We start from the raw sequence: 12,192 nt of genomic DNA on the forward strand, positions 1-12,192 counted from the left end.
GCATGCATGCGTATGTGAGTGAGTGAGTGTGTGTGTGTGTGTGTGTGTGTGTGCATGCGTATGGGAGTGAGTGAGTGTGTGTGTGTGTGTGTGTGTGTGTGCATACATGCGTATGTGAGTGAGTGTGTGTGGCAGTGGCAGTGTCAGTGAAGGTCAGGCACATGCACAGAGAGGCAGCTTCAGCCCTGGAGATGTTTTTGCTCTCCTATCCGCTCCCAACCCCCACCCACATCAGCAGACTGTACCTCACACAAAGTACAGCACAGAACCCTGTACCTCACACACAGTACAGCACAGAACCCTCTACCTCACACACAGTACAGCACAGCACAGAACCCTCTACCTCACACACAGTACAGCACAGCACAGAACCCTCTACCTCAACACAATGTACCGCTGTATCTAACACATAAGCTCTCACACACAGGTACAGAGGCGCACACACACACACACACACACACACAGACAGCACCGTTGCACCCTGCATGAACATTCAGACATTGGATACACACTGCAGGTGAAGTGTTTGCTAGTATTAATGTCTGTTCTGTAATATAGTAATAAGTAATTTAACCCCTTAACGCACATGCCAAATCTTGCAAATCCTTGCCCATTTAGGGGGTACCCTATTTAAAGCTTTATAACTCCAGATGTGAACATCACAGAGACTTGAAAAATGGCTTAAATGAAGCAAGGCATTTGTACAATTTACAATACAAACGCAGATTAGTTTATATTCATAATTTTGGAAGAAATCAAGTGCCACAAATGCAATTGTCTAGACAAAAAATCAAAAATGAATTTGCACTTTTTTTTAGTTTGCAATGAAATACTGAGAGATTGCATATATACAGCAGGTTAAACTATACATGTGCTGGATCAAGAACTTCTTGACCACAAGTTCATAAAACCTAAGGGTGGATATGTAGAACTACTATAGATGTATGAAGCAAAAACTAAGCAGTGTACCCAGCATCTCCAAATCTATCCAAAATGTCTAAATTATGCATTGCTGTGAATCACAACATATTCACGTATTTCACTACAAATCAACTGTTTTGGCTCAAGAAAATCACTGTTGTATCATTTTCAAGTCGGAATTACAAGCTTTCAGTCAGTACAGTGGTCTAAAATATCTAGGGGTCCAGAAACATATCCAAAATCTCTCCAAAATTAAATAAAATGCTTTTTGTCCATTACAAAGCATATAAATGAGGCCCTTATGAAGTTTTAAGATGGAACGTTGCTATCAGGTTAAAAAATAATGCAAAAACATTGTCACACAATGCGGTACAGTACCTAAATGTGCAATAATTAACTCTAGTATGCATTTCTATACTCTGTTCTCTCGTATGTTTTCTTGTATGGGGATGGGACGATCTGAAAACAATTTTCAACCGTCCACCACGTTTTGGCAATGTTCCAACTCTAACGTCATCACTGTTGCATGCTTCACAAAAACTATTACAATACTAACTAACGCTTACACTACAGTGTGAAATATCCACATTATATAATACCACTAACCTATTTAAAGATACTCAATTTCAAAAATAACGTATATAACCAAAGTATTTTGAGCAGTAATACTTACATAGCAATGATGAAATCTTATCTGTTTTCAGTAGACAGAGACAGGAAATCAATGATATAGTTCTATCCGCTCCTGTCTTACACCAGAAAACTATGTCAGCTAGGTCGATCAGCAAACATATGGCTTAGCTATGCTCAGAAGTCCTCAATAATAATAGTATTTTCCAAGAAACTTCAAAAAATCGTTGACAAGTTTTCGTTAGCAGCGTCTTTGTTTTACTGCTACCACGTGAATGCGTAATTGAATGCGATAAGAACATTTTCGGTTACGCTGACCTATAAAACGCTATTCCAAAAGCAGAATTAGACATGTTATACATCGTTAGAAAGCTTATACACTCATCTACTGAATAAATGAATTGTCAATCAAGCCAGACTGTAATAAAAAGGGCGACGACGCCGTAAACAACAGGTGTGGTATTACGCAGATATTTTGGAAGGTACCCAGGCATCACACATGCGCCTATATTTCCCAAACGGATTGTCCAAGACAATATATGACCACTCAGTCTCAAAAGGGACATCTCTATGCGTAAAACCAATGGTAAGGTTGTATATTTATTCAATATTTAGTCCCAGATATTGACTGTAGAATGACGTGGTATCATTTTAAAAAACTTTTTCTTGTTTATTTCGTTATTCAGTGAGCAGCGTTTTCACTGCTGTATAGGCATATCTTAGGGCTATTGTCGGGTTTATCTTGTTGCTATGATGGAATATGATTTTTTAGTGGTGAAATAATATTTTTATGAATTCCAAGATAGACAATATTGTCCATTATGTCAAGGGTGGGGGGGTGTTTTCTAGATGAGACTGCAGAGAGGGGAACGACCAGAGCGACAATGGTGGGGCTGCGAAACTCCGTATTCGGCATAGTTGTCGTGTATCGTCTACTAATGAAACTAAAACAGCGCGTATCTGTTTTTATCTCACACTTTGGTTTCAGTAGCACCGAATGTCTGACTTTAGTCATCTCGGCACGCCGGCCTGCCGACCACTAGGGGCTTTGCGCTAAGAGGTTAATAATACTACCTTTACAAACAATATCTTGAAGAGATGAAACTATGTATGACCCCTAATTTATAATAGTATAAGTATAAAATATGAGTATCAGAACTATTACTAATTAATTCATTATTAATTATTACGGTTTCCCACTTTTAAACCACAAAGAGAGTAACTGTAGGTATATGGGACATATATATTTGTTTTTAAAACAGTAAAAAGTCAATAAATCTTTCAAACTAATGCTATAACCAGCAAACACCTATCATGCACAGTGAGTGTGTCATTTCTGTAGCCACTGCTCACAGAAAGCTCAGGTGAGTGTTTGACCTCTGGTTACATTACCTCAATGGATCCAAACTCAACGGTCTCATAGTGGAAGTGGGCACAGTCAACAAGCTTGGGGAAGTGGCCTTTCACAATGGACAACCTGAAATGAAACAAAAATCAGTTTGGAGAAAAGGGGGTGGGGGGGTGGGGGCTGCTGGGGAGTGGGGTGGGGGGTGGGGGGTGGGGGGGGGGGGGGACTGTTTTGCTGCTGGGCCCATCCATGTCACAGCTGTACTACTGGACAGCTGCTCCAGGATTAAGCGAATCAGAGTGAGCAGCCGTGATCAGGTGACTCGGCTGTGAGGAGCGAGCTGGATCAAAGCAGCGAGGAGCAGCAGGAGCCTCCTCCTGCCCCTGAAGAGCACACATCCCACCATGCAACACTGGTCCCCTCACTGAGGAGACAAGGATGTGAAACTGGCACACTTCCTGTTTATCAAGAAGTGCGCCTGTGTGTGTGTGTGTATGTGAGAGCGTCTTCACACAGGCACACACACACACATATGCACATGCACACAAACACACAAACACGCACGCATGCACGCACACACAAGCGCACACACGTACACATACACAGACACACGCACGCATGCACGCACGCACGCACACACACGCACACGCATACACACATGCGCACGTGCACACTCACACTCAGACACACACTCACAATCACACTCAGACACACACACACACTCACAATCACACTCAGACACACACACACACTCACAATCACACTCAGACAGACACACACACACACACACACACACACACACACACACACACTCAGACACACACACACACACACTCACACTCAGACACACACACACACACAGACACACTGCCGCAGTCGCTGTGGAGTCAACATGTCAGGAGCGCAAGGACAATCCCTCCGACCCAAACCCAGCCTCCCCGGGTGATCGACTGATGCTGCGGCCAATCGTGCGCCGCCCTGCAAACTCGCTGGCCAATCAGGACAGGATACCAGCCCGCTGGGGCGTCTCAGCACGGTGAGCTGCCTGCCAGCCCACATACCGGCAATTTAACGCAGCGCCAAATAATTTTTTATCAGTGCGTGTCAGGCATCAAGAAAGGAGCAGTGAACGGTTAAGGGCTCCAGAACAGTAAGGACACTGCTCCACAAAACAGCGTGTTCCTCAGGACCGAATGTAAAATCGAACCCCTCAGGACCGGCGCATCACACCCACCCACGCGGCCCCAGCGGAGGCTCCCGGAGTCTGAGGAGAGAGGAGACCGCTTAAAATGAGTTCAAGGTTATCCTCTCATTTCAGCGCATCGCATTAAGACCCGCAGAATTACTGCTAATTATCTCAAAATCCAGAGCTCGACTTCTGCTGCACTGTTAGAAAAAAAAAAAAACTTTTTACTTTGTGTTGCTGATCAAAAGGCCGGTCCGACTGCCTTTTCTCCTCAACATTCATCCAAAATGGCGACCCTTTCTCCGTGAATCAACATGTGGACCACAGCTTTGTGGCGTGAGCATGTTCTGTTTAGTTTGTGTTTACCTCCCAGTCCCCAGGTTTGACCTGTGGACCCCACCCGTGACAGACAGCGCAGGGGTCACAGGGGTCACCGTGCGTGAAGGCTACGTTCCAAAATACGAGGACCCTGCACGAAACCATGTACGGGGGGGGGGGGGGGGGGGGGGGGACTGTCTCCCATGGGAATTAATGTAAAATTAAAGGGGTTACATTCTAAAGTGTAGTCCCATGTCCCCCGGGGGCAGATAAGAAGCCGTCTGATACCACAGGAATGGACGGGGGAAAGGAGCGAGGTTTAAACCCTGCACCTGAAGCCGCACGGCGAACAGAGCCCCAGCCTGAGCTCACGATGCCGCACGCTGTACCCAACGCACACGCCCGCACACACAGCTGCGTTCTCACCGCAAGCCTCATCACTTACTTTAATTACGCCGGGTAGCCTAGCCGAGGTTTTGCACATTAAACAGAGCCTAATTATTCTAAAACACTCCTTCTCTCTCTCTCTATAGGTACTTTCCCCAGTCCTCCCTTGACACTTTAAACAACAGTAATTACTGTATTCTCAAACACTTTTTAATATTTTTTTATGATTGCACCTTGACACACTGAACAGCCATTCATAATTATTCTTATACACTTTCTCTCCTGCCGTGTGTTTCTTCCACTCACAAACTCAGCCGATCTCACTAATGACTTCTACTTCCCGGCTGAAGAATTGCACTAATTAGCAAATCCAGGTGATTGGAACAAAACGTTGGGGAGGGCTTTTACTTTATGAACCTGGGTTTTCCACCTCTGCTGCCCACAGACGCTGTGTCTACTGACTGAAGCACTAACTGCACTGTCCTGCTGTACACACACGCGCACACACACACACACACGCACGCACGCACGCACGCACGCACACACACGCACACACACACACACACACACACATACACACACACACACACACACACACGCACACGCACACACATGTACACACACGTACACACACGTACACACATACACACACACCCTCGTGTGCACATCCACACCCCTGCGGCAGGCTCACCGTTTGGTCATTTTCCCCTTCAGGTTGGCAGTGGTGCCCACTGACCGGGTGGTGGGCTCCCCGGAACTGTCCAGATTATCGGTGCTCCGAGCCTGGGGGGGGGGGGGGGTGGGGGGGCGGAGAGGAGAGGAGAGAGGGAACGTTATGGACCTGGTGTGGAATACTGTGGAACCCGCCCACAAAGTCTGGATTACAGGCCTGGTAACTGCACAGGACGGCACTGGGGACCAACCCCTCCAGGACAACCATCGGCAGGAAGCCGGCCAAGAAACAGGAAGTTCACGTCAGTAAATCTGAATGTGCAGGCAGGGGGGAGGGTGATGGACTACCCATCATGCAATTGAACAAGCTATCCCCCTGCTCAATCTCCAGGGAGTTGAGTTTCATTTCCTTACTCACCAGTCGGTTTAACCATGAAACAGATCTGCAGTGCGTACACGGTGTTGTACTCCTGTTTGGCAAGTAGGTCAGAACTTGCTAAGGCTCTTTCTGAAAATCAGAGGTGATTCTATCTCCCAGAATCAGCACTTTGAGGCCAAAGGGGGCCATGTGCACGGTGACTGCATAGCGGTAGTGAATCGGGTTCAATTGTACAGACAACAGCTGATTTGCTTAACAGTACAGCATAAATCACAACCGGCAAAAAACAAACAAAAACAAAAACAAAAAGGAATGCTTGGCACGATAAGATTGGGAGGTATCGACATTGCAGTTCAACACAAAGCACAAAGTGACTCTGCCACCATACAGAAGGCTGCCCCGAAGACCTCTTCCCTCCAGTACTTACTCTGTTTAGGTTTCCCTGCGGACGCAAAGTCGGGAGCCGCTGTCCGGGCGGCGTGGCGGGTTTGAGGACAGCGACGGGAGCGTGCGGACCGTGTTGGCACAACTCACCGCCCTGTCGGCCTGAGCCCTCATGGGGGAGGAGCTCTAGTTTTTTTTTTTCCCACGTAAACACCCTGGCGGCTGTGCGTCGCGGGGTCAGCCCGCGGGGGGGTCTGCCCGTGGTCGGGGGGGGGGGGGGGGGGGGGGGGTGGGTGACGGACGACCGAGGCCAGCCCTGTGTATGCTGCGCTCGGAGTCGAGGCTCTCCATCAACTTAGAGGGGGGGTGGGGGGAATCAGTGAAAATCAATGTAAATCAATAACAGGAAGTGACATCACTGACAGCTGAGCTGTCCTCCCTGGATCTACTGACAGTCGGCCGTTAAAGGAGGAGCCGCTAAATGGGTGGAGAGCCCCGCCTCCTGTGTGTGGCTCAGTCCCGCGGGAGTTTGATTGACTGCAGCCTGTTTAAAATCACAGCACATAAAACAGACACCCCCCCCCCTCCCAAACGGCCCTAGGACTTACCGGCAATGCCAGCTGCTTCAACAAGGGAAAGTTACCTTAAGAAACGGCCAACATGGTGATAAACACGCTCTTACAGAGGAGACACGCACACTGACACACACACACACACACACAAACACATGCACACAAGCCTGCAAACACACACACACACACACACACACACACACAAGCCTGCAAACACACACACACACACACACACACACACACACACGCGCACACAAGCCTGCAAACACACACACACACACACACACACACAAAAGCACTTGCACACTCACACACACTGACACGCACACTGACACACACACACACACAGACACATACACACACCCACATACACAAAAGCACTTGCACACTCACGCACACATGTACACAAGCCTGCAAACACACACAGACATACACATACACACACCCAAATGCACACATACTCACACACATATGCACACAAGTGAGCGCACACACACACACAGGTGTACGCACTGCCATGTTTGTAACTGGATGGTTTCCCCTGCAGAACCACCCCCCTCCCCGGTCCCGCCCCTTCCTCCCACCGCTTCACCTGATTGGTGGATGGCCAAACCCAGGCCCACTAACAGCCCAGCTCTGACAGGCAATCTGCTACGAGCTGAAACAGCGGAGACCAGGAGTCTACAGGGCAATCCCCCCGCCCACCATCCCAGCACAGTGTTTCCAGGGAAACCCCATTTTCTCCTCTTTCGCACCCTTCCACGCCCCTGCTCATCCGCAGGGCTGCAAAGCTTCCCATCCCTCCCGTCTGAGAACCCACACCCTGCTGCTGGCACGTGTCCCTTCCGCACCCATTTCCCTGAGGTGTGTGCGTGCGTTGGGCCGGAGCTGTGCCGGCGTAACGGTGGTTCTGCACACTGGGCTTGTGACCTCAAGGCTGCGGGTTCGATTCTCAGGTGGGACACAGCCGTGCTACGCTTGAGTAAGGTGCTCAACCCGCACTGCTTCAGTATAACATCCAGCTGTATAAACGGACATTACGTAAAACGAGGAGAGAGCTGTGCAAATGGCCCTGGATAGGACGGTGCGCTAGGTGCCCGTAGCGTAACGTCCTGTACGCTACTGTGGAGCACCAGGGTGATGCCCTGATCCTGCACTTAACTGCCGGATACGGCAAACAAAACAAAAAGAAGTTTAAAAAAATAAATAATAAATAAAACGGTGTAAATATTTGCCTGGCGACTTGGACAGCGGTTTGGACGAGGCGAGGTTTGCCGACTCAGCAGAACACTCCTCCCGAAGACGAACGGACACGGGAGGAGGACAGACGGACGAACGGGCGACAAACGAAACCCTTCAGCGGCAGAGGGGAAACGCGCTCGGAGTCATCGAGCCCGCATTTCGGAAAAAAAATAACGACTAATGGGACTCGGTGTGCGTCTCATTGATCCCGCCCTGCCCCTGACACTGGGGCCATTCACAGAGCCAGAAAGGACAGGCTGTCTGTCTGTCGCCTAACCCTAACCCTAACCCTAACCCTAACCCGCACCTTCAACCTGCTCCTTCACAGGAGAGCTGGCGATTTCCCACTGTCCGTCACAGAGAAGGCCGGGGGGGAAATCACCCAAGTGAACATGTGTCCCGAAATCTATTCAGAATCATCCCCAGGTTATTACACAGCTCATCGACGCTGTTATTGGTCATTCGGCTGTCCGTAAACACCGGACCCCATCTGCGGGATTACGAGGTACTGGAACGTAACCGACCGAACGCGAGCCTGATCTCAGCCGCGTTCGTTTCGTCCGCGATGAAAAATTTAAACGCGTCTGTTATCAGGACAGCCGCGGGTTTTTGTCGCCGTCCACATCCAGCGCAACTGAAGCACCGCGGTTACAATATCGCGCGCGCGGGACGGAAACCACGCAACCAGGAACAGGGTTATCGCCGCGGGCAACCAGGAACAGGGTTATCGCCGCAGGCAACCAGGAACAGGGTTATCGCCGCGGGCAACCAGGAACAGGGTTATCGCCGCGGAGAGCAAACACGGCGCCACGCAAATGTGCAGCCGGCCCGCTCGCCGGGGCGCACGCTCGGCAAACACGCCGCCACGCCTCGCCGCTCCAGCACCTGGCAACCCCTGGTGCGGTCGGGTGGGCGGGGCCGGGAGCAGGAAGCGCGGTCGGGTGGGCGGGGCCGGGAGAAGGAAGCGTGGTCGGGTGGGCGGGGCCGGGAGCAGGAAGCGCGGTCGGGTGGGCGGGGCCGGGAGCAGGAAGCGCGGTCGGGTGGGCGGGGCCGGGAGCAGGAAGCGCGGTCGGGTGGGCGGGGCCGGGAGCAGGAAGCGCGGTCGGGTGGGCGGGGCCGGGAGCAGGAAGCGCGGTCGGGTGGGCGGGGCCGGGAGCAGGAAGCGCGGTCGGGTGGGCGGGGCCGGGAGCAGGAAGCGCGGTCGGGTAGGCGGGGCCGGGAACAGGCCGCACGGTTGGGTGGACTGGCTGAGGCACTTTCAGCAAGACTCCTTCCAACTTCTAACTACCTATAATACCTAACTACCTATCTATCTACATATCTAACTACCTATAATACCTATCCACCTATCTATCTACCTAACTACCTATAATACCTATCCACCTATCTATCTACCTAACTAACTACCTATAATACCTATCCACCTATCTATCTACCTAACTAACTACCTATAATACCTATCTACCTATCATTTACCTAACTACCTATAATACCCATTATTTACCTAACTACCTATAATGCCTATCTACCCATATATCTATCCATCCGCTGATCTACTCATCCCTCTATCTACCTGAACAGACTTCTGCTATTTGATGTGATTCCGGCATCTGCAGTCAGAGTGATGAAACACAGCCGGTCATTGGAGGAGGGGGGGCGGGACAGAATGGAAACGCTGCTGGACAATGCCCAACCCCCCCCTGCCCCGCCCCGCCCCTCACGGGGTAACCTCACACCCGTTCTCTGCGGCAGGTTCGTGTTTCTGAGCAGGTGGCGGGATAAAGGCCGCCTGAAAGCTGATCCTGCAACGGCCGTGCGTCGGAAAACAGCGCTTCCTGGGGCCCGCCCCCCTCGCCGCCCGCCCACCAACCCCCCCACGACGCTTCCCGCCCGCCCGCCCACCAACCCCCCCACGACGCTCCCCGCCCCCCCCCACGACGCTCCCCGCCCCCCCCTCCATGCTCCCCGCCCGCCCCACCAACCCCCCCCCCCCCCCCCCCCCCCCACGACGCTCTCCGCCCACTGACCGGCTCCCTGAAACACACCAACCGCCAATTATGGCCTCCCGCAGCTTTCCGCCAACTCCATCCATCGCTTTACTTCCCCGCTCTGGCTCTCCCTTTCGCTCGTTCTCTCTCTCTCTCTCTCTCTCTCTCCATCTCCCGATACCTTCGCCATCCTCCTCTTCCTCAACATCTCGTCCTTCCTCTCCGGGCCGTCCCTCCCTCAGACGCTGGGGTAATGGGTCGCCGGGCGAGGCGCCATCGGAGCCGCTAGCCTGTCCCGTCCGTCGTCGCCTGTGTCAGCCATTATTCCCCTGCTCTACGGCTCCAACAGCTCTAACAGCCGGGTGCATCGCTGCTCACCTGCAGACAGGTAAGCAATACCCTACCTGCTCTCACACACACACACACACACACACGCACACACACACTGAATATTTCAGCAGCTGAACACTGATCTGAGCCCTGGCCCAGAGCCAGCTCTCTCTCTCTCGCAGTCAGCTGCTCTCTCTCTCTCTCTCTCTCTCTCGGGCAGTCAGCTGCTCTCTGTCCGACCAAGAGACCCCAGGCGTACGGACAAGGCTGGCCGTTCACACCATTACCGTGACAACAGGCCACACCAGCGACGATCTCTCACTGTGAGCACTTCAAAGCCCAGACCAACAGGCATCAGAGACAAAACACACCAATTACACCCCTGTGGCATGTAAACAGCTCTGTCACATTTACGAAAACATCGGTTTACACCAAGGCAGGCCACACACTAATATTTTTTCCAAGTTGAAAATTTTAGGAACGCACTAATGCATCCCAATTGTGCACCTAAATTATTTTTCCAGGTAGCAAACATCAATTTTTGGGAGCAAATGCTGCTAAAATAGGAGCACGGCAGAGTCTAGCTGTCTAGCTAGCCCATATATCAGCATGTGTGTTAGCCACGTCTAGCTAGCCCATATATCAGCATGTGTGTTAGCCACGTCTAGCTAGCCTATATATCAGCACGTGTGTTAGCCACGTCTAGCTAGCCCATATATCAGCATGTGTGTTAGCCACGTCTAGCTAGCCCATATATCAGCATGTGTGTTAGCCACGTCTAGCTAGCCCATATATCAGCATGTGTGTTAGCCACGTCTAGCTAGCCTACATATCAGCATGTGTGTTAGCCACGTCTAGCTAGCCCATATATCAGCATGTGTGTTAGCCACGTCTAGCTAGCCTATATATCAGCATGTGTGTTAGCCATGTCTAGCTAGTCTATACATCAGCATGTGTGTTAGCCACGTCTAGCTAGCCTACATATCAGCATGTGTGTTAGCCACGTCTAGCAAGCCTATATATCAGCATGTGTGTTAGCCACGTCTAGCTAGCCCATATATCAGCATGTGTGTTAGCCACGTCTAGCTAGCCCATATATCAGCATGTGTGTTAGCCACGTCTAGCTAGCCCATATATCAGCATGTGTGTTAGCCACGTCTAGCTAGCCCATATATCAGCATGTGTGTTAGCCACGTCTAGCTAGCCTATATATCAGCATGTGTGTTAGCCGCGTCTAGCTAGCCTATATATCAGCATGTGTGTTAGCCACGTCCAGCTAGCCTATATATCAGCATGTGTGTTAGCCACGTCTAGCTAGCCTATATATCAGCATGTGTGTTAGCCACGTCTAGCTAGCCTATATATCAGCATGAGTGTTAGCCACGTCTAGCTAGCCCATATATCAGCATGTGTGTTAGCCACGTCTAGCTAGCCCATATATCCGCATGTGTGTTAGCCACGTCTAGCTAGCCCATATATCAGCATGTGTTAGCCACGTCTAGCTAGCCCATATATCAGCATGTGTGTTAGCCACGTCTAGCTAGCCCATATATCCGCATGTGTTAGCCACGTCTAGCTAGCCCATATATCAGCATGTGTGTTAGCCACGTCTAGCTAGCCCATATATCAGCATGTGTGTTAGCCACGTCTAGCTAGTCTATATATCCGCATGTGGGTTAGCCACGTCTAGCTAGCCAATATATCAGCATGTGTGTTAGCCACGTCTAGCTAGCCCATATATCAGCATGTGTGTTAGCCACGTCTAGCTAGCCTATATATCAGCGTGTGTGTTAGCCACGTCTAGCTAGCCTATATATCAGCATGTGTGTTAGCCA

General features: G+C 50.7%; 1 protein-coding gene across 1 annotated transcript in view; it reads right to left on the minus strand.

Annotated features, from left to right (window-relative positions):
* Positions 1-12,192, minus strand: part of arhgap33 (Rho GTPase activating protein 33) — a 70,178-nt gene that overhangs the window by 35,821 nt on the left and 22,165 nt on the right. The window contains exons 3-5 of the mRNA XM_035436395.1: positions 6,834-6,868; positions 5,482-5,573; positions 2,944-3,028 (exon numbers count right to left, since the gene is read on the minus strand). Of these exons, the coding sequence (XP_035292286.1) occupies positions 2,944-3,028; positions 5,482-5,573; positions 6,834-6,868 (212 nt within the window). The remainder of the gene's footprint in view (positions 1-2,943; positions 3,029-5,481; positions 5,574-6,833; positions 6,869-12,192) is intronic.

This window comes from Anguilla anguilla, chromosome 1, assembly GCF_013347855.1.
Source record: "Anguilla anguilla isolate fAngAng1 chromosome 1, fAngAng1.pri, whole genome shotgun sequence".
NCBI classification, from domain to species: Eukaryota; Metazoa; Chordata; class Actinopteri; order Anguilliformes; family Anguillidae; genus Anguilla; species Anguilla anguilla.